At 36.1% G+C, this 22,184-nt stretch overlaps 1 protein-coding gene across 2 annotated transcripts in view; it reads left to right on the top strand.

Moving 5' to 3' along the window:
• The window catches only part of LOC102508612 (ATP-binding cassette sub-family A member 3), a 122,752-nt gene that overhangs the window by 81,330 nt on the left and 19,238 nt on the right, over positions 1–22,184 (top strand). For both annotated transcript variants that reach the window (XM_032460897.1, XM_032460898.1), the window contains 7 exons: positions 3,845–4,091; positions 4,237–4,441; positions 7,718–7,937; positions 10,485–10,649; positions 16,832–17,019; positions 20,639–20,764; positions 21,018–21,212. In XM_032460897.1, the coding sequence (XP_032316788.1) occupies positions 3,845–4,091; positions 4,237–4,441; positions 7,718–7,937; positions 10,485–10,649; positions 16,832–17,019; positions 20,639–20,764; positions 21,018–21,212 (1,346 nt within the window). The remainder of the gene's footprint in view (positions 1–3,844; positions 4,092–4,236; positions 4,442–7,717; positions 7,938–10,484; positions 10,650–16,831; positions 17,020–20,638; positions 20,765–21,017; positions 21,213–22,184) is intronic.

Below are 22,184 nucleotides of genomic sequence, written 5' to 3'. Positions count from 1 at the left end.
TCTGTGTAGCTTATTTTTAATCTATTGCTATGTAACAAATTATGCCAAAACCTAACGGATGGAGATTTTGAATTCTTGGTATGGTAGAATGAACTCACTGCCCCCAGAATGCAACAGAAATATTTGGAAAACAATTTTTTTGAATCAACCAATTTAGAATACTAGAAATTAAGCAAAAGCACAGAACAAACTAAAAGTGTCTATTCAAAAAAGAAAAAAAAAACCCTACTGAAGTACTTCTATTAAAAAATAAGGTCTGTGGCATTTTGATTTAGAATTACTCCTGTCACTCACCCTCCCCTCAGTGGTATGGTATCCATGAAAGCCAGGAGCCTCACAGTTGATGGAAAGAACTAATCTCTTCAGAGCTCTGTTAAAAGCTCATCCCTAGGGCACTGCCAATACTTAGACTGAAATAGCAGCTCCCTGAAAAACTCCATTCCCAGGGCATTGTTGCTATTGGATTTAAACCAGGGCTCAACTCTTTGGAAAAAGCCCTGTCCCCAGGGGATTATTAAAAATAGCAGCGATCTGCTGGTAACATCTCCACAGTTGGCTAAGGCTGTGATTTCAGTTGGGCCAAATGAGAGCTTCGCCAGAAAGTCATCTTAAAGGACTACCAGGAGAGCTGGACAACCACCGTGAACTTTGAAAAGTTCTGACATTTTACGGATCTAGAAAGCTCAAAATGGTGGTGTGCATGGCCAGAAATGACCTAGGAAAGGAGAAGGCACCGGTCACTGACTTCTAGTTGATGTTGAGGCCCTATACAAGCAAGATATGAAAGTTGAGGCTTACTTGTAAACTGTCTGAAATTTGAAGCTGTTCCCTCATGCACAGATCCCCATGGCAAAGCATAGAAGACTTACTGACTCTAGACATTTAAAGGAATCTTTTAGCTGCGTACTAAATTATACTGATTCAGGACAGACTCCCCAGGAGTCAGGCTTAAAAATAAAAAAGTCAGGGTGTTTTTAAGTCCATCAGAGAAATATGTGGCTGCACACTGTAGAAAATACAGAATCTACACAATTAGTCCAGTAAGTCATTAACAAAATGAGCAGCAACAATAAAAAAAAAAAACAACAGTAAAAACCAACAAAGGGTACGGAGAGGAGTTCAGATACCAGAGTTGTTACACTATCTTGTATGTCCATTTTCAACAACAGAAAGAGAAGAGAAAGAGGTCTGAACTGTGTACCTCCAAAATTAATATGCTGAAGTACGAGGCCACAGTTTCTTAGAATGTGACTGTATTTGGATATTAGACCTTTAAAGAAGTAATTAACTTAAAATGAGATGATTAGAGTGGATCTTCATCCAACATGATTGGCGTCCTCGTAACAGGATGAAAGTAGTGCACATATGTATACACATAGGAAGACCATTTGATGACACAGGAGCAAGCGAGCCATTTATCAGCCCAGGAGAGAGGCCTCAGAAGAAACCAACCCTGCCAAAACCTTGATCTTGGACTTCTAGCCTCCAGAAATGTGAGAAAATAAATTTCTGGTGTTTAAGTCACCCAGCCTGTGGTACTTTGTTTTGACAGTCCCAGAAAACTAATAAAGAAAGAAACAGAAGAGTATGACCCATAGTCAGGGAGAAAGAAAGCCAGTAGAACTGTACTTGGGGGAGGCCAGATGTTGAACTTACTTAGGAGACAAAGACTATAAATCAGCTGTTACAAATATTTTCAAAGTATTAAAGGAAATATGTTTAAAGAATAAAGGAAAGTATGACAACTTCATCTCTCCAAGAAGAGAAATTAATAAATACAAATTAAAATATGAAATGGAAATTCTGTGGTTGAAAAGTATAACTGAAATTAAAATTTCACCAGACAGGCTCAGTGATGGATCTGAATTGGCAGAATAATGGATTAGCTAAGTTGAAGGTAGGTCGATAGAGATTATCCAGTTGGTGAAACAAAAAGAAGAAAAGTGGGGGGAAAAACAGTTTCTGAGATATGTGGAACAACATCAAGCATACCAACGTATGCATAAAAGGAGTACCAGAAAGCAAAGAGAGTGATAAAGGGGCAGAAAAAATATTTGAAGAAATAATGCCAGAAAAATTCCCAAAATTTATGGAAAACATTCATCTTCACCTCCAAGAAGCTCAATGAATTCTAAGTATGATAAACTCAAAAATATTCACACCTAGACAACAATATAAGTGAGCTGGTGAAAGTCAAATAAAAAGAGAAAATCTTGAAAGCAGAAGTGGAAAATGACTTCTTACATCAGGGATTTTCAATAATATGAACAGCTGACTTGTCAGAAGGAGGCTTGTCAGAACAGTGGAATGACGTCGGTGCTAAAAGAAAAAAATGGGCAACCAAAAATACATATCCTTCAAATTTCACCTTCAAAAATGAAAAAGCAATAAGAACATTCCCAGATAAATAAAAACAGACAATTCACCAGTAGACATTCCCTTTAAGAAATAACTGAAAATATTTCTTCAGACTGAAATAAAAAGACACTAGACTAACTCTGATCTATACAAAGAAATAAGAACACAAAGATAAATATATATGTAAATATAAAAAACAGTATAAATATACACTAACTTTTCTTATATCTGATTTAAAAGACAATGCATAAAATAATTACAAAACTGTGTTAATGGGTGTAAAATGCTTACAGGTGTAATGTATACTATGATATCAGCACAGAGGAGGGAGGAGGGAAGGGAGCTATGTTGGAGCAACACTTCTACACACTATTGGAAGTAAGCTGGTATTCATCTGAACTAGATTGTTTTAAGTTAGGATTCATATTGTAATTCCCCAGAGCAATCACTGAGAAAATAACTTTTAAAAATAGTAAAACAGCAACAACAAAGGAACTTAACTGGTCCACTATAAAAAAAATATATATATATATATATATTTAACACAAAAAGGCAGCAGTAGGGAAACAGGAACAAAAAGATAAGACATAACAGAAAACAAAAAGCAAAACGTCAGCTATAAATTGTAGCATATCAGTAATTATATCAAGTATGAATGGAGGTGAGTGGGAAATAGCTCAGTGGTAGAGCACGTGCCTAGCACACCGAGGTCCTAGGTTCAATCCTCCATAATTCCATTAAAAAAATAATAAATTAATAAATAAATCTTAAAAAGAAAAGTAAGAATGGAGTAAACAATCAAATCAAAAGGCAAAGGTTTTTCAGATAAGAATTTTTAAAACCTAACTTAGATGAAATGGTTCCTAACCCAGAAGGGCAGGAAGGGAGGGAGGGGACGCAGATTACCAAAACTTCAAAAGCATCAAAAAGAATAAAATACCTAGTAATAAATTTAAGAAAAGAAGCACAAGACTTGTACACTGAAAATTTAAAATATTACTCAGGAAAATTAAAGTTCTAGATACATAAAGAGATACTCTGTGTCACAGATTGGAATAATGAATATTATTAGAGTAGCAAATTTTCCCAAACTGATCTATAGATTCAATGCAATCTATCAAAATTCCAGCAGACTTTTTTTGCAGAAATGGACAAGGCCGTCATACAATGTTCACGGAAATGCAAATGACCTAGAAGAACTAAGACAATTTTGAGGAAAAAAAAAAGTATGTTTTAGACAAGAATAGAGCAAGAAACGCATAGTAATTTACTGTTTTTTCAAGTTTCAAGTAGACTATATGATGAGAGTATTGTAGACATTATTGATGGAGTAGAATTATTAAGGAGAAATTAAGCTTTGAGGTAGCCATTATGGGAATTGGAAAGAGAAGAGATGACAGGAAGAGATATTTTCGTCTTTTCTCTCCAACATAAGTAGTAGGTGATTTACTACATGTTGACTCAGTGGCCAATCTCTTTATTCTAGGTAATGTAATGAATTACATATTGGAAAATAAAGAGTGCCGTGACTTCTCCATTATTGCATTTTCCATTGAGGTTGAGAAAAACAAAACAGTATTTACTCTTTTGTTCAATAATGAGGCATACCATTCAGCTGCAACATCTCTGGCGGTGTTAGACAACAGTCTTTTTATGTCACTTTCTGGCCCCAGTGCTTCCATTAAAGTCTCCAACAAGCCTCAACCTCTCCCGCTTTATCGTCCTAACACAGTGTATGTATGATTTTGCTTTTACTGGAATTGAGCCTTAGTATATACCCCTGTGATCTGGCCATATTTATTTGAAAATAGCTACTGACATCAGCATTTTCTACGTTTATTTCATTATTTATTTTATCTTTTATTTCATCTTCTTTAGGCCTACAAGTGGATTACAAATAGTACTATGTTTGGCTTTTGGCATGGCTGTTATGGCCGGTAGCTTTTGCCTTCAGACAGTGACTGAGAGAACCACTAAGGCAAAGCACATCCAGTTTGTGAGTGGAGTCTATTTACTTACTTACTGGCTCTCTGCATTGCTGTGGGATCTCATCTACTTCTTTGTTACCTGCTGCTTACTACTGGTGAGTGTTAGCTGAAACTGCATGAAGGCTTATTCTCCTGTGTCACCCACAGGAAATTCCTATTCAACTAACTGTATCCTAAAGTAAAGCTTGTAAAGAAATTTGAAACTACTCTGGCTTATTATGCCAGAGAATATATTGTGAAAACCTCATTATGGAAATGTATTCCTTCATGTTCTTTCTTTTGGAGAAAATATTCTACTTTGAAAAGTCTCTCTTGAATTGGTTCCCCGTGTAATTGCTCAGCATTATGCCCAGGCCCAAAACCTCCTCTAAAGGAATAAGGGCCATTACTTGTTACTGCGCCCTCACTAACCATATAGATAAGCCACTGCCACTAATTCCCAATGCTGAGCTCTCCGGTAAAACTGGACTGTAGCACGCAATTTAGGATCAAGACTTAAGCGATGCTTCCTGTTACTATTCTCTGCCCCGAATTCACAGCCCAAATCCAAGATGGCTAGGTCTGCAAAGCAGAACTAACCTGGACTCAGACACCCAATTTCAGATAAAGAGGAAATGGAATAAAGAGCAAGCATGTAAGGGTGGTATAGCGTCTTTTAATGTAATGATCTGGCCCTTAGTGAACTTGGCAGCTTCTTTTATTTTGTGTGCATGCTGCAGAGTTAGGCAGGTGTGAAACTGTATAGTTACTAAAGGGGGAAACACATGAGCAAAGGAGGTAAGGTTTCTTTGTGTACAGGAGGTACCGGGGGCTTACATATGAATAGGACAATGTCTCAGGCCTCACATAGTTCACTGTTTAGCAATGGACACAGAAATGAAAATAGATCCTTATAAAATAGGTGCTAATTTCTACTATAAAGAATGAACTACCAGTTCCCAATTCAAACCATACCATGGAATGGTAAAATGGTTGTTAAAGGAAAAAGGAGAAACTTTTGGCAGTTTGGCTTCTACAGCCATAGGAAAACTGGTGATTATTGTACAGGAGCCTAGGACTGGTTCTGAAGGAAAGGCTGGATCCCACCAGCTACAAGAACTGCTCAGCAGGGACCAGAGGCTGGATCAGTTGGGGCAGGCATGGTGGTGGTGGGCATACTCGTTGTATACAGACGCCCCAACGTCAAGAGAACAGAGCAGCTCTTCCTTCACCTTGCCACAGTGCATGACTCTGGCTGGTGTTCTCAGTACCCGTCCCTTCTGCTCCCAGCTCACCAACCAACCAGCATAACAAGGGAAGAACTCCATCCTTTGTGAGGGCCACAGTTCTCATCTTTTGCCACAGAAACTGGGAGCAATGATCTACGCATGATCTCTTTACTATCTGCCCTCTATGTAATGCAGTATTGGAATCACTCAGAAAACCCCTGAATCTTTTCATCTCCATGCCAAGGATCCATTCTTTCTCTGCTTCTTTAAACTTGGCTGGCACACCCAACTATCATTCCCAATTAATAGAATTATAAATAAGACCACCCAATGTTAATACTTATACCAGTATTGCCATTATGGCTCATGAGAAGAGTGACTTGTCATGTGTTTTCTTATGTTATGTCATTCCAAAACACAACTATATGAAGTGACTTTAATTCATCATATTTACAGGCAAGAAAATTAAGACTCATAGGTAAGTTACCTACCCAACTTCACCCAGCTGCTACGATTTCAGAACCCTGATTGGGGTTTCTCCAAAGCGCATTGTCACTTACACACTCAAAGTCATCCAGGATAAGATACTTTAAACTTATTACTGCTCTCATATTTGCAGTTCCTTCTATCTTAGCATGTAACTCTACTTTGTTACCTGTTTCTGTATCATTTTGGTTTGGTACCTCTCTATCTCTGTCTCTCTCATCCACCCAAAATTCCCTGTCATAGCTCTCAGATTGGAGTTCTCCATGGGTTCTTAGCTTTGATTGTTTATCTGACTTCGCTATCCGCTTGTTGTTTTAAATGAGACACTCCCCCATCCTGCTCTGGTTCTATGAAATACCACCACTGGACTTGTTCTTGGACACAAGAGGAGGCAATTTTCTATCATTTAACAATATTAAGTATATATTGTATTCTTTACTCTATTCCATTGATGTGTCTGTAATGTGCCACTCCCAATCTGTTTTCATTATGGTAGTTTTATAATATATTTAATTATTTTTTATGGATTGACCTTCCTCCTCTCTTCTATTAATCTTCTTCTACAGAATTTCCTGGCTATCTTGACATGTTTTGTTTGTTTACATGTAATCTTTAGAATCAGCTTATCTAATTTCAAAAAAAAAACTACTGTTGCTATTTTTATTTAGAGTTATTTGGGGAGAATTTACATTTTGATCATGTTGAGTCAGACCCTTCCTAAATATAAGGTATATATGTCTTCATCTATCCAAGTAGAAATTTAAATTTTATTTGAAATAGATTCTAATTTAAGACAATCCTAAGCATTATAAGATTTGGAACAAAGCTGCTCCTAGGTTACCTGCAGTTTCTTCTGACATTATTTATTCTTTTTATTTCCTACTCTTAGTTGGAATGGGGGGGAATCAACTATAATTACAGCTGGTGAATTCTTTCACTTAAGATTGCTGATTCTCTTCATATGCCTGCCTTAAACACTACCTCTTCCAGGAGTATCACAGGGTTGTAATGGGGCTATTCTTAGTTACCTCTTCCTTTCATTTATTAGTGGCCCTGCTAAATAATCTTGTAATTTCTTAAAAGGGGCAAACTTGCTGTCTTTGTCTAGTTACCAACTATTACCATATCGATTATTGGAAAATGCTTTTCATAGTTCTAGAGGTTACCTTCTTCCTCATCTAGCCCATTCTAAATTTATGCTTCCCTGTCTGATTCTCAAATGGAATAATAAATAATTGAACAAGGAGGCCCCTGAGTTGCTGAGATAGATATAAAGGGAGTGGGGGTGAGAGCAGACCCAGTGGCAGTCTAGACGTGAGCAGTGATGCAAGGGAGCTTATGTAACACTACAGCAGCCACAGAGAAAATCTTTAGAGAAATAGTTTAATTACTTTGACTTTAATCATGGAGGGGGATTTTAAAATAAAAAGTAATGTTGTTCTAAACAGATTAAAAAAAAAAAAAACGAAAAGGGAAGTATAGTCATTCTGTTCACGAAAGTCCTGTATTGAGGAAGAGGTAGCTGACTTCAGGCTCATTTGTAATGGGCAAAATGATTTAAGTAATGAAGAGCGCTGTGCTCCAGGGAAGGCAGTGCTCGCTGTTCTCTGAGTGTTCTGGCTTGACTTCTTGTTACTCCGTGTCCTTCATCTCGCTCCTCTGCACTCTGTGTCCCAGGGAGTGTTCGTGTACTGCGGAGTGGATGCTCTTGTTGCAGATTACCACTTTCTGGACACCATGATGATCTTCATGCTGTACGGCTGGTCTGTCGTTCCTCTCATGTATCTCGGAAGCCTCCTGTTTTCTAGCAGTGCTGCTGCCTACATCAAGCTCACCCTCTTTAACTACTTTTCAACTGCTTTTAGTATTGTCATTCACATCATAATTAAATACTATGGTAAGGACTTCACACAATTTTTCCTTTTTTCCAGGAAATACATTAAATAAATGGGGATGAAAAAGCTTGAGGATAAAATTATTAATTGTTAAGCACCTACTTTCTGGGAATCTGAAGCCTGTGATTTTTGGAAATCAGCAAGTATTGAGTGGATACGTAAGACAGAGAGGTTTAGGGAGAGAGGGAAGGAAAGAGGAAATGGGGAAAAGAAAGGAAGAAAGTGAGAAGGAAGCTAAACCCTCTGAAGGAGCTGGACTCAGTATATCATCCTAGCCTCATGAAAGAAAAAGTTAGAGTAAGAGATTACGACACAAGTGCACCAACATTTATGTCCTATTAAAGATCCCCCTGCCTCGCCCTTGAGACTTGGTCCTTCAGTTTTAAAGTTTTAACAGCACGTTGGAGCAAAGTGGGGAGACTGGGGAGCGGAAGGTGCTATGGTATGACTCCTGCCTAATTTAATGAAGCATATACTCGTGCCTCCTAGTGTTTTTAAGAAGGAAACAGTTAAATATACAACAGATGTAGCCCTCATTAAACCAGTTTCTCTTCCTTTCAGGTCTGGTTTCAGAAGAATTTCATGAGTAGGTTATCCCTGTCTTCCTTTTCTGATTATGAAATTTAAAGAAATGCTGACTCTGCTGGTGATGCCACAAATGAGATTTGTTCATAGAACATTCCCTTCTTGAATTTATCTATAAGCATGAATCTTGAACTGCATTAATCAACTCAGCCCTCCCTGATGTGGCAGAACCCAATCAAAAGAGGCTTCCAGACTCATTCCCTGACTTTAGACCTTGGCCTCACACAAAATGAAACATAGCTTTTTCGTTCTTGTTGCATACCTATCCAAGGAGTTTGCCATGTGAGTAAAACTTGAGCCCCTGCATAGAAGGCTAAAAAAGCCAAGTATTCATGCATTCATGTTCATTCCCTGAATTAATGGCATGGCAATCACTTTTATACTATCTATGGATTCCATTGGTGGTCTGCACTATTAATTGATCGGTCACCCATTCTATCTCACGTGTATTTCCTTACTAACTTTTTCTCTGCTAGTAACTTTTGGACTCTGGCACCAATATCCACTTATTTCCCATGACTCCAGGTAGAACTGAAGATCATTTGTCATAGCAGGTTTTCTATCATCCCTCCCTCACTGAATCCTCCTCCCTATAGGCAGACAGTCTGTAAAGATCTCAGATTCTCCTAACAGAAGGTAAGGGAGGACTAGTAATTTTAATCTTCTGTATTGTATTCATTTCTGAGACTTTACTGCCTGGCCTTCGTGTATTGTCCTAATCCAGAGGAAAGAGCTCTGGGGCACATCAGGGTAGCAAACCTTGATTTCACTTTATCTACAACCCAGATAATAGGAGTTTTCTGAATTCCAGTTTCTGATAATGAAGATTTTTCTCCTGGAGTGTAGTTTTAGGAACTTCTAAACTTGTTAGTTTTCTTCTTGGGTTATAATGTAATTTGCCTGCAAGAGATAGTTTAGAAACGTAATTCCCTTTCTGTGGTTGAAAAAAATCTGATTAACATTCCGTCCCTGTTACTTATTGTGGTAACAGTTCCCACCTTGTATCTAATAGTTAAATTGTGCCACCTGGTCCACATTCTAGGATCCCGTTATTCCCATAGGTGTCAGGGAACTGAATTCCATTGCAACATACTCTACCATCATCTTCACCCTACAGAAGACAGTGAACATAGAGCTCTTCAAGAATGCATTTCTTATTTTTACTTCTTTATTCAAGTATAAGTTGCATTAAGAAAAGTACAGAGACCATAAATGTACAGCTTGGTAAATTTTCATGAAGTGAACATGCTAGTGAAACCTTCCTCTCTCCAGCCAGGTCTTCCTATGGGCCTACAACCCACTAAGAGCCAGAGAACAAGGTCCTTTGATTTAGTCTATACAGATAATCCTCCCAGGGCAGAAAGTGTAATGGAGAAGGATAGAGTACGGATTCAAAGGGATAAACAAAAGAAATATGACAAGGAGGCTATTGGATTTGGCACTGAGAAATTCAGGGGGAGACTTGCATGTCCAGAGGGATGAAGGACTGAAAATGGTGACTTGCCCTCCCACTTAAAACAACAATATATGTTGGATAAAAAAACTGTTCAAACTTTTAAAATTGTATCATTGATCCTACAAGAAATTTCAAAATGCAGAGGCCAACAACAAAGTGAAATTCAGCATCCCGTGATTTTCTTTTTGGGGAACAGAGGAGAGTAGAAAAACCAAAGGCCAAGCCAAGGTAGGAATCTTAATAGCAGACCCACCCATAAAGAGGGAGAAGACAGATCCTAGGGAAATACTGTTAGCAAAAGGTCCTCTCTTGCAATCTGTAATTGACACACCCATGCTACAAGCTATCAAGGTGAGCAAGCTTAGCGAATTAATAACTACTGTTTTCTCAGATGATCAGCATGCTAGATTGGTAATTCTGAGAGTGGTTTGATCATCTTAGGGAAGTCTGTTTTTAAGGGGGTTTCATTCCTTTCTTACCTGATGCTAATCTATCTTTTTAATCGTAGAAAATGACATTCCTCAATTCACAAGAACCTTCCTGGTTAATACATTAATGATGCTTCCTAGTTACAACTTAGCAATGAGTATCAGCAAATTCTTTGATGACTATGAGGTGAAAAAAAGGTGTGCCAGGAAACTGAAAAATATCTACCTGGACTGTGATAAAAAACGTGAGTATCTGGGGTTCCCTGGGTCCTTAAAAACAGCCCATTCCTTTCTAGGGTTATACATATAAGCTTAGATTGTAGACAATCAGAGGAACCTGTCGAATGACATTCAGGAGACAGGCTTGCTGTTTTCAGCATTTTTCTGTACCAAAGTCATTTTCATAAACTAGGGAATAAAATGAAGCCTCAAAATAAAATCCAAGATAAATTTATGAAGACACCACCAGATTTAGAATGAGTTACTAGTTATTCACCTTCAATGTGAAAGTAGCTTCCCACACATTATCTTGAATCTTCACAGCACCCTGTAAGTTAGCTACTATTATTCCAATTTTGTAAATGAGGAGACTGAATGCTTTACTTAAACTAAAGATTAAATGTGAGTTCCCTGGGACACTACGTTTTAAGTATTACACAGGTAAAAGAAAAGTAAACTCACAGCCAGATCAAAATCAGAGGAAAATAAAGGCATTCTATTAAAATTTCCATATGTTAGGCTGATTTTATATTTCAGATTGATTCTAAAAATTGAGAAATAATGAGCATATTTACTCTGTGTGTGTGTGCATGTGTGTGTGTTCATGCACAGCTTGTTCTGGAATCAAATAATTTATATGCAGCCACAGAAAGAGAAATGTAATGGTACTTCACTAAATCAGTGCAGGATAAAATATAATTATTAGGGTTAAATGGATTATATTTTCTTACAGTTCCTGAATAACAAAAATTATGTCACATTTTAGTTTGCATCATATTTGGACCATACGTTCCTCACTCTGCATTTTAAAAACAACTCTATTGATTTATTATTTACATACTATGATCAGTTTAAATTAATCTATTTTATTTTATTTATTATTTTTACTAAATTTATATAGTTGAGCCATCATTATCACAGGCTAATGTTAGAATATTTCCATTATCTGAAGAAGATCCATCATGCCTGTTTACAATCCCCATTACAATGCCCAGCCTAGGCATCCACTAACATACTTACTGCCTTAAAATATTTGATATTTATGAATATTTCATATCAATAGAATCATTTTGTATCTCCATTCTTTCACTTACAATAATGTTTTTGAGATTCATCCAGGTTACAGCATATCTCAGTATTCTTTTTTGTTGCTGAATAGTATTCCATTGTACTGATGTACTACTTTCATTTATTTGTCCATCAGCTGATGGACATTTGTTTGGTCAGAAGTTATTAATGGTGTCTTTTGAAGCATAAAAGTTCTGAATCTTGAGGAAATTCAGTTTATTAACATTTTCTTGTATAGGTAGTGTTTTCTGTTCTTTGTATTATATTTAAAAACTCCACCTAACCCAGAGTCAAGGCTCCAATGTCTTCTTCAACATGACTAGGTCTACATATATAGGTCACAGCATAATTTGTCCCAGCAAAAATTATATCATTTCCCCATCAAATTGTCTTGGTACCTTTTTTAAAAATGGATTGACCATAAGTGTAAGAGTTTATTTTTGGAGGATAAATTCTGCTCCCTTGATCAATATTTCTATCCTATGTCACTATCAAACTGTTTTGGTTACTTTAGCTTTTTAGGAAGTTTTTAAGTTGAGAAGATCATCCTTGATCTTCTTCAAAATGTTTTGGCTCTATAGTAGCAATGAACAATCCAAAAAGGAAATAAAGAAAACATATTCATTTACAATAGCATTAAAAAGAATAAAATACTTAGAACTGAGTTTAAGCAAAAAGATGCAAGACATGTATATTGAAAACTACAAAACATTGCTGAAATAAATTAAGGACAAGTTAAATAAATGGAAAGATATCACACATTCATGGATTTGAAGACTTAATATGGTTAAGATGGTAATACTCCCTCAAGTGATCTAGAGATTCAGTGTAATCTCTATCAAAGTCCACAATGGCCTTCCTTAATAGAAATGGAAAAGCATAATCTAAAATTTATTTGAATCACAAGGGTGTCGCAAATACCCAAAATAATATTGAAAAAAGAAAAGCAAAATTGGAGGAGTTACAGTTCCTGATTTCAAAACTTACTACAAAGCTACAGTAACAAAAACAGAGCTGTAATGGCATAAGGATAAACATATAGAATAATGGAACAGTCTGAGAGTCCTGAAATAAAACCATACTTTTATGGTCAATTGATTTTCAGTGAGGTTACCAAGATCACACCATGAGAAAAAAAAGACTTTATCCCTTCAACACATGGTGCTGGGAAAACTGAATATCCACATGCAGAAGAATGAAGCTGAAACTTTACTTGACACCATGCACAAATTTTAAGAATAGATCAAAGACCTAAACATGAAAACTAAAAGTATAAAACTCTTGTAAGGAAATATAAGGGTAAATTTTCATGATCTGTGATTTGACAATGACATACTATATATGACACCAAGAGCACACAAAAGAAAAAAATAAATATATCTCATCAAAATTTAAAGCTTTTGTGCTTCAAAGAACACTATCAAAAAAGTAAAAGAACAACCTGCGAAATGGGAGAAAATATTTGCAATCCATGTCTCTGGTAAGTCTAGCATCCAGAATGTATACAGAATTCTTACAACTCAAGAGAAAGCCCAATTTTAAAATGAGCAAAGAACATGAATAGATATGTCCCCAAAGAGGCTATACAGATGGCCTTCAAGCACATGAAAAGATGCCAAACACCATTATTCACTGAAGAAATGCAAACTGAAATCACAGTGAGATAGGATTGATGTCAACATCATGGTGATGTGAATCATTCCTTTTTTCTCTCCCCTTCAATTTATAATTAATTGGACATCTGTAACCAAAGAAAGTATCTCTGTACAGCATACCAGGACACCCAAGAGACTCATCCATCTGTGCACCCAAAAGTGGATGGATTGAACCATGCAGGAGCCTGTGCAAGGAGGTGGGTGGTGGTGGAGCTGGCAGTGGCCAAGAAGGCATAGCAGGTTCAGCACCAAGGCAGTGTTACCTTTCTGGAAGAGGAGTTGGAGCATGAAGGTGATGAGTGGTGGTCTCCCTAAACACATGCTGCAGCTGGAAGTCTCTCTGAGAGACCACAGTGACTGGGGGGAGAGAAAGGAAAAGAAGTAGGCAGACAAAGAGGACTGAAAGAAGGCATTTGAACAGTTAGAAGCAAAGTATAACAAAGAAAGGTGTTTGCTACTTCAGATGTGGTGGCAGAGCCATTTTTCACCAAACACCATCAGAAAGTACAATAATAAGGTATCACAAAAAGAAAATGATAATTTCCCAGCAACTGAACCTAAAAGACATAGAATATTGTGATCTAAATGATAAAGAATTCAAAATGGCTGTTATGAAGAAATCCCACAGGCTACAAGGAAACTTAGAAAGGCATTAAAATGATCTCAGGGATCAAATTAATGAACAGAAGCACTTTACCAAAGCAACTGCAATTCTAAAAACAAAACAAAAACAAAAAAAACAGAAATGTGGTGCCAAAGAATGAATGAATGAGAGGAAGAATGCACTGGAAATAAAGCAGATCAGATAGAAGAGAGAATTAGTGAACTTGAGGATAGATATATAGAAATGGTTCTGGTGAAGAGGAGACAGAACAAAATTTTTTTACGTGAGGAAATCCTACAAGACTTGTCTGACTATATTGGAGGAGCCAAGGTTAATGGCATAAGGGTATTCCAGAAGGGGAAGAGAGGTAGAAGGGAGAAGAGAGCTTATTTAAACAATGTAACAGCTGAGAACTTGCCAAACCCAGAGAAGGAACTGGATATACAAGTCCATGAAGCTAACAGAACACCTTATTATCTCAAACAAAAAGACCTTCTCCAAGACACATTACATTAAAACTGTCAAAGTCAATTATAAATAATTTTAAAGGCAGCCGGTGGGGTGATGGGAACAACAGTAACCTACAAAGATACCCCATTAGGCTGCCTGTAGATTTCTTAGCAAAAACTCTACAAGCCAGAATAAAGTGGAATAACATAGTTTAAATATTGAGATTTAAAACTACAAATACAAAACTACAATGAGCCATCACCTCACAGGTGTTAGAATGGCTATCATCAAGAGACAACAGGTGCTGGCAAGAGTGTGGTTAAAAGGGAACCCATACACATTGTTGGTAGGAATGTAAATCAGTCCAACTACTGTGGAAAACAATATGGAGTTTCCTCAAAAAATTAAAAATAAGATCTACCATACAATCCAGTACTTCTGCATCTGGCTGTATACCCAAAGGAAGTGTGAAACAGGATTTTAACAAGATATATGCACTCCCACATTTATTGCAGCATTACTCACAATAGTGAAGATATGGAAACAACCCAAATGCCCATCAACAGATGAATGGATAAAAAAGATGTGTTACATATACACAATGGAATATTATTCAGCCATGAGAATGGAAGACATCCTGCCATTTGCAGCAACACCTTGAGCACATTATGCTAAGTGAGATAAGTCAGACAAAGACAAGTATTGTATGATACCACTTATATGTGGAATCTAAAAGAGTTACACCTGTAAAAATCATAGAGTAAGATGGTAGTTACCAGGGGTTTGGAGGAGAAAGGATAAGAATGATGGTATTTAAAGGTACAAATTTGTAAAAAGTAGTTAAAAAGCCATAGGCCCTCATGCACAGTATAATGAATGGAGACAATAATACTGTACTATAACCATGTAATGTGATAAATATTGCTACATGGGCAATCATATTACAACATATAAATATATCAGGGTAATACTGTACACCTTAGACTTACACAGTGTTACATGTCAAATTTATTCAGTTAAAGAAAATCACAAGATATCCCTGCACATCCCCTTGGGTGGCTAGGAAAAAAATGGAAAGTATCAAAGGTTTGGCGAGGAGGTGGATAAATTGTTACACTCAGATATTCCTGGCAGGAATATCAAATGTTGCAGCTCCTGTGGAAAACAGTTGCTTGCTCCTCAAAAGGTTAAACACATAATTACCACTTAACCCAGCAATTCCACTCGAGTATATACCCAAAAGAATTGAAAATAAGTATTTAAACAAGAACTTGTACACAAATGTTCATAGCAGCATTATTCATATTAGCTTTTTTCCATTAAAAGTGGAAGCAATCCAGATGTCCATCCACTGGTAAATGGACAAAATGTCCAAACAATATAATGTCATTCAACAATAAAGAGAAATTAATTACTAATACATGCTACAACTTAGATGAGTCTTGAAAACATGATGCTAAGTGAAAGACGCCAGACACTAAAGGCCACTTAACTGTATGATTTCATTCATATAAAATGTCCAAAATAGGCAAATCCATACAGACAAAAAGTAGATTAGTGTTTGTCAGTAGCTAGAGGATTTGGGGTAACCATAACTGCTTAATAGATATTGGATTTTCCTTTGGGGTGATAAAAACATTCTGGATCTAGGTAGTGGTGATGGTTGCACAACATCGTAAATGTACTCAGTACCAGTGAATTTTATACTTTAAGAAGGTATTTTTATGTTATGTGTATTGTTACAGTAAAACAAATAAACTGCATTTCTATATGTTGGTACAGAAAATATAATTCTTATAAAAAGGGAGTGATTTTAATATCTTCACATCTCAGAAATGTCTCCTATTTGCTTATCTAGGACTTAGCTGTTTGTGCTTAATTTTCTCTGTAGTAAAGTCAGGAACTATCAGCTATCACAAATTTACATTTAAACTATTGTTCTTTTCTTCTTTATAAGTATTGCCATTTCTACTCTTCCTATTTAAAACTTTTCATATTTATAGAATAAAATTTTCTCTCACGCTGAAGGACTTTAAGGATATTATGCAGGGCCTACAATAGCAGTTAAGCATGCCATAAATGCCTTCATTTATTTGCTTTATTTAATTACTAAGCATTCTGTTCACAAAGACTCAGCATTTGAAACACTGTGTTTGTAGTAAAACTGTTGTCTATCAAAACTGGTTTAAAAAAAAACAAAAAAACTAGAGGAACAATCATTGCCAGGGAACTTTTATAAAAGTAACCAAAAATATCAGGGAAGATCAAATAAGAGACAAATAAAATATTAAGACAATTACTTATTTTCCATATTCTGTACTTCTCTAAATCTAACTTCATTTAATTTTGATTCTTTATTTCTTAATAATTGGTGTCATCTTAGACTCTGTATAACTTTTTAAAGTAAGGCTATCTCTTTTATCATCCTCAGTTATTGAGAATAATATCTATGGTTTTGGAGAACATGGGATTGGAAAGTTTTTGATTTCATTGGCTGCCCTGGGCCTCATTTATCTGCTCCTATTTTTGTGTCTGGAAAGTACATTCTGGAGCCTGAAAAACTTTGTCTATCATAAAATCATATTTAATGTCTACGAGATATTCAGAAAATGCAAGAAGGTAAGTAACTAACATTAACTTTAGATACAACACAAAGAAAATTCAGTTAGGCCAGAATGCATGAATTTATAAATCCCTACGTCTATTAGTTGATAAAGAAAATATCATTCAATTATACTAAGATCTAACTGGGACTAGTTTGAGTAACAGGACTTTTATCTTAGTTTGGATTTCAGGTTCTAAACTTTGAATTCTCTGCCAAGAAGAAAGTAATCGATTTATACTAGAAAGTGCTGCTTCCTGCACATTGTCTTTGGGATGTATTTGATTGTAGTTATGGAATTGGCTTCTTAAAACTGTGTAGAATTGTAGAGTTCTATGGTCTCTACCAGTCAGATTATAACCTATTGCTTTACAAAGTTTTCTTATAATTTTTCCTAATCTCAGGGTTTTGCCTAGAATTTTTTATTCTAATGGTCCATTCCTCCAGTAATTGAATTCCCACTGGTATATACTTGAACATATGTTGAGGCAGCAAACCTCCCATCTATCTCCTCGTAACTTCCCCTCATTCATCCTAATCCTGTTTGTGGGTGCTATTCCATGATGGCTCTAGATACGGATCATAAATTTCTCTGAGCCTGCATAACTCTAATATTTCAGCAGGGACGATATCTTGAGACCATAATAGCCTTTTGTTCTACATGGAATTCTGACTAGCATGAGTAGCATTTAACCAGAGTTTTAGTTCCCTGCTTTATGTTGCTAATTAATGCCTAGAACAACATAACAAAACTCCTATTCTATCTACTTTTATACCAAAACCCATACAGATATTTCTACCACAAACAGAAGATGTCTGCTCCAAGATATGCTCAACCAAAATAAATTTAGGTATATATAGAATAGGAAGGATTTTTTCTGAGTGTCTAGGATTAAACATATGAATGGTACTTTGAGATTTTAGACTTACTTAGACTGAAACAATAGACCCTGAACCATGTCATACACTTCAGGTATGAAAAAAGAAGCATAATGACTCAGACAGAGAAAGACAAATACTGTAAGATATCACTTACATGTGAGATCTAAAAAAATACAACAAACTAGTGAATATAACAGAAAAGAAACAGACTCACAGATGTAGAGAAGGAACTTGTGGTGACCAGTGGGGAGAGGGAGGGAGGAGGGGCAAGATGGAGGCGGAGGATTAAGAGGTACAAACTATCGGGTATAAAATAAGCTACAAGTATATACTGTACAACATGGGGGAAATAGCCAGTATTTTATGATAACTATAAATGGAGTATAGCCTTTAAAAATCTGTGAATCACTGTATTGTATACCTGTAACATATAATATTGTACATCAACTATACTTCAACTAAAAAAATATATTGTAAAATAAATATGTAGATAAATTTTTAAAACAAAAAAAGAATTAAGAAAAAGAAGAATTAATATGGAGGGAGATTTTTTGGATAATATTATGAGAATATTCAGCTGGTAAATTCTTCTCCTATTTGTCACTGCCTCCAGAATGCTGAGAGCAGCACCAAGCAAATGACCAAGGCCTCAAAATTTTATACAGTAATCTAATGAGCGACCCTGCTTAGCCTTGATATCCTTAAACCAGAGTGAACTGAATGTCCTATTTTCAAGCCAAAAGTTCATTCTTAGTTTTCTTAATATTCCAAAATGAGAAAAAGTCACTATTATTAATGAAAAGTAAAAGATAGTTCATGAACCATAAAAAGAGAAAGATATTAGATATAGATTCTATACTGACAGATTTTTCTTTCAACACTTTGAATATATCACACCACTGCCTTTTAGACGGCACTGTTTTTATGGAATGGAGTACCGACTTCATGAGAGGTCAGCTATTAATCCTTTGTTGTCCCCTTGTATCTAATAAGTCATATTTCTCTAGCCACTATCAAAATTGTCTTTTTGTCACTAACTTTGAATAGTTTGACTATAATGAGGCTAAGTGTGGATCTCTGTGTTAAAACTACTTAGGGGTCGTTTAAATTCTTGGATGTATAGATTCATATTTTTCATTCAGCTAAGAAACTGGGGTTTGAGGTTTGCAAATACCAACTACTATATATAAAGGAGATCTACAACAAAATTCCTCTGTGTAGCACAGACAACTATATTCAATATCTTGTAGTAACCTATAATGAAAAAGAATATGAAAATGAATATATGTATGTATATGTATTATTGAAACGTTAAGCTGTACACCAGAAATTGACATTGTAAAATGACTATGCTTCAATTTTTTTAAAGGCTTTAAAAAAAAAAGAAACTAAATAGCCTTATTTCAATTAAAGAAATTTCCTTGCATAGTTTAGTACTTCCAAAAAAGAAAACTCTAAGCCCAGAAATTTCACTAGTGAGTTGTAGTGAAAATTTAAAGGGGAAATAGCATCAGTTCTACAGTTTCTTCCAAGAAGCTGAAGAGGTGGAAGCATTTCTCAATTCATTTTTGAAGTGATCATTAATCTTATGCCAAAGAAAGTGTAAGAAACCAATATCCCTCATAAACACAGACACATAAATCTCCAACAAAATATTTACAAATAGAATACAGGAATATATGGAAGGAATAATGCATCATGAACAAGTGGCATTTATTCCATGAATGTAAAGCTAGTTTAATATTTCAAAATAAACCAGTGTTATAATATTAATACTCAAAAATAAAATCACATTTATATCAATTATTGCAGAAAAAGTATTTGACATTTAATATTTATGATTTTTTAAAAAAATTATCTACAAACTAAGGAAACAGGAACTATCTTAACCTGATAAGTGGCATCTACTTACACATGAAGCATACACCGAACATAATGGTGAAAGACTAAATGTTTTCTTCTAAGATTGAAAATTGGACAAGGATACTCACTCTTACCATTTCTATTCAATCAATTTTAAGATTGATTAAAACAAAACTTAAAGCAACCCTCTTCTCACTCTTTTGATTAGCATATTTACTGAGCTGAATATATTCTCCTGCTCCATTCCTCCTTAACCACTACCACCAAATGAGTAATTGAAGCAAAAAATAACCAATTCAAAACAAGAAAATTTTGCTCCAACAGTACAAATTACTATTCACAAAACATGCCACGTGGTTTCATTCCTACACATCTTTCACTAAGCTCCCACTGCTGATGGCAGCCTTTCTTCCATCACCACCTTCCTTTCATTCTCTCAATATGTCTTTGTTTATTCCTCAAACTTAGTTCAGACTTTGCTTTTAAGGGTCCTTCCCTCAAAAAAAGTGGAGTTCATTCTTTTCTTCTCTTGGATCTCAGGTCTCTTGAATCTCAGGTCTCTTGAACATATTTTAATTGTAACAAATCACACTATATAATAATTAATAGTATCAAGGTGGCTTTTGTTCTCCACGAAGTGCCCATGTTACTGGCAAGGATATACTGCTTACCCATAGCTGTAGAAAACTTGTTCATGACTATAGTTTCCAAAACTGAGCAATTCAGGAACAAATTTGCACATATGATTTCAGGAAATTGGTAGGAAAGCTCTAAGAACATTCCTGACATCTTTGAGATTACTCCATCAGGTCAGCTTTCAAAAAGCCACGCAATTTAAAGCAAGACATCTAAAGTCTATTCACTTCTGTGATCCTTGTCTTGAAAATACAGGCTACAGCGTCCATCCAAGTAAACAAGGAATATGAGGATAAAGACGTAGAAGATGAAAGGAAGAGAGTCCTGACACTGTTACCTAATTTGAAGCGTGCCCCGCTACTTCTTAACGATCTTACAAAGGTAAAATCATTCAATGTCCAACCTTGCCCTAAGATTTAGCCCACCTTCCCTGCCAAGACTGTATTGGTAGTATTAATAATTCATTGGAGTTTTATGGGATCTATGTAAATATTCTGGTAAAAGAGACGGCTGAGGGGGAAAAGAGTCCTGTGAAACTGCCCACAGGTAGCAGTCCTCAGGGGTCTGAGGTTATGGTTGTGGCTGACTGTAATCAGTGCTTTACTACAATGTGGTTCCTTTTTAATTTTCTCAGATTTATTATAAGTGTCCAGTTGTAAAGGCTGTAAGAAATATCTCCCTTTTAGTCCAAAAGTACGAGTGCTTTGGATTACTTGGATTAAATGGAGCTGGAAAAACCACTACATTCAAAATATTGACTGGAGAGGAGACCACAACCTCTGGAGTTGTGTTAATTGATGGCATTAGCATCACTGAAAATATCAGAAAGGTATTTCTGGACCTAATCACTGAGTCAGTGCCCTAAGGGAGGAGGTGACAGACAAGTGGGTGGGGGGCATGGAAGGAAAGCTGGAAGCATTGACATATATACATTCTTTACTCAAAAATAGCAGACTCCAGGGACAGCGATAGTCATGATAACATCCTGAATTTGGGAAAAGGCAAATATTCTTTCTGGCTGAAACAAAATTTGAGTATCTATACATGGATCAAACTAGTAACAGGAAGAGCAGCTATCTCACTTAATCTGCCATGATGTAATTGGAGCTTCTTATAAAACAATGGTTAGAAGAAGTAGTTGTGAAAGATGTTGAGAAAGTAGAGTTGTCAGGGTTTGGGCTCCATTTGGATGTGGGCTGTAAGGAAAAGAAAAGAACCTGAGACATTGTCCAGGAATCTATCTTGAGCCAGTGAATGAATGAAAGTTCCATTCACCCAGAGAGTAAATACAGGACATGAGTATACTCAGAGGAGGATATGCTGAATGTTAGATGTCTGCGACACATTTAAATGGGAGAATATCCAATAGACAGTTGGAACCTATGATAGTGAATTGATACAGAGATATACATTTCATGGGATTCATCAAAGTGTAAGTGAAATTTAAACTATGGAACTAGATGAGATAATCTACTGGGAGTGTGTATAATAATGAGAAGATACGGGCTGAATCCTGAGGATTATCAACATTTCTAAGATATGGAGACAGAGAGAATACCTGGAGACATTGGGGAGGATTAGTGAGTTATAGGAAAATCTGGGTAAAGTTTTATCACAAAATCCATCTGAAGAAAAAACTGGAAAAAGAAAATGAAATACAGATGTCAGGCAAGACAGGTGTCCTCTGGACATCACTGAAACAGGAAAGCAGTGGGATGACAATGAGGATGGGGAAATAATGAGTGGGGACCAAACTCAAAAGAAAGGGAGATGTCAAACAAAAGGGGAAGAAGAATGACAC

Source organism: Camelus ferus, chromosome 18, assembly GCF_009834535.1.
Source record: "Camelus ferus isolate YT-003-E chromosome 18, BCGSAC_Cfer_1.0, whole genome shotgun sequence".
Taxonomy (NCBI): domain Eukaryota; kingdom Metazoa; phylum Chordata; class Mammalia; order Artiodactyla; family Camelidae; genus Camelus; species Camelus ferus.
The sequence above is the reverse complement of the archived record's forward strand: the minus strand, read 5'-3'. Positions and strand labels throughout refer to the sequence as shown.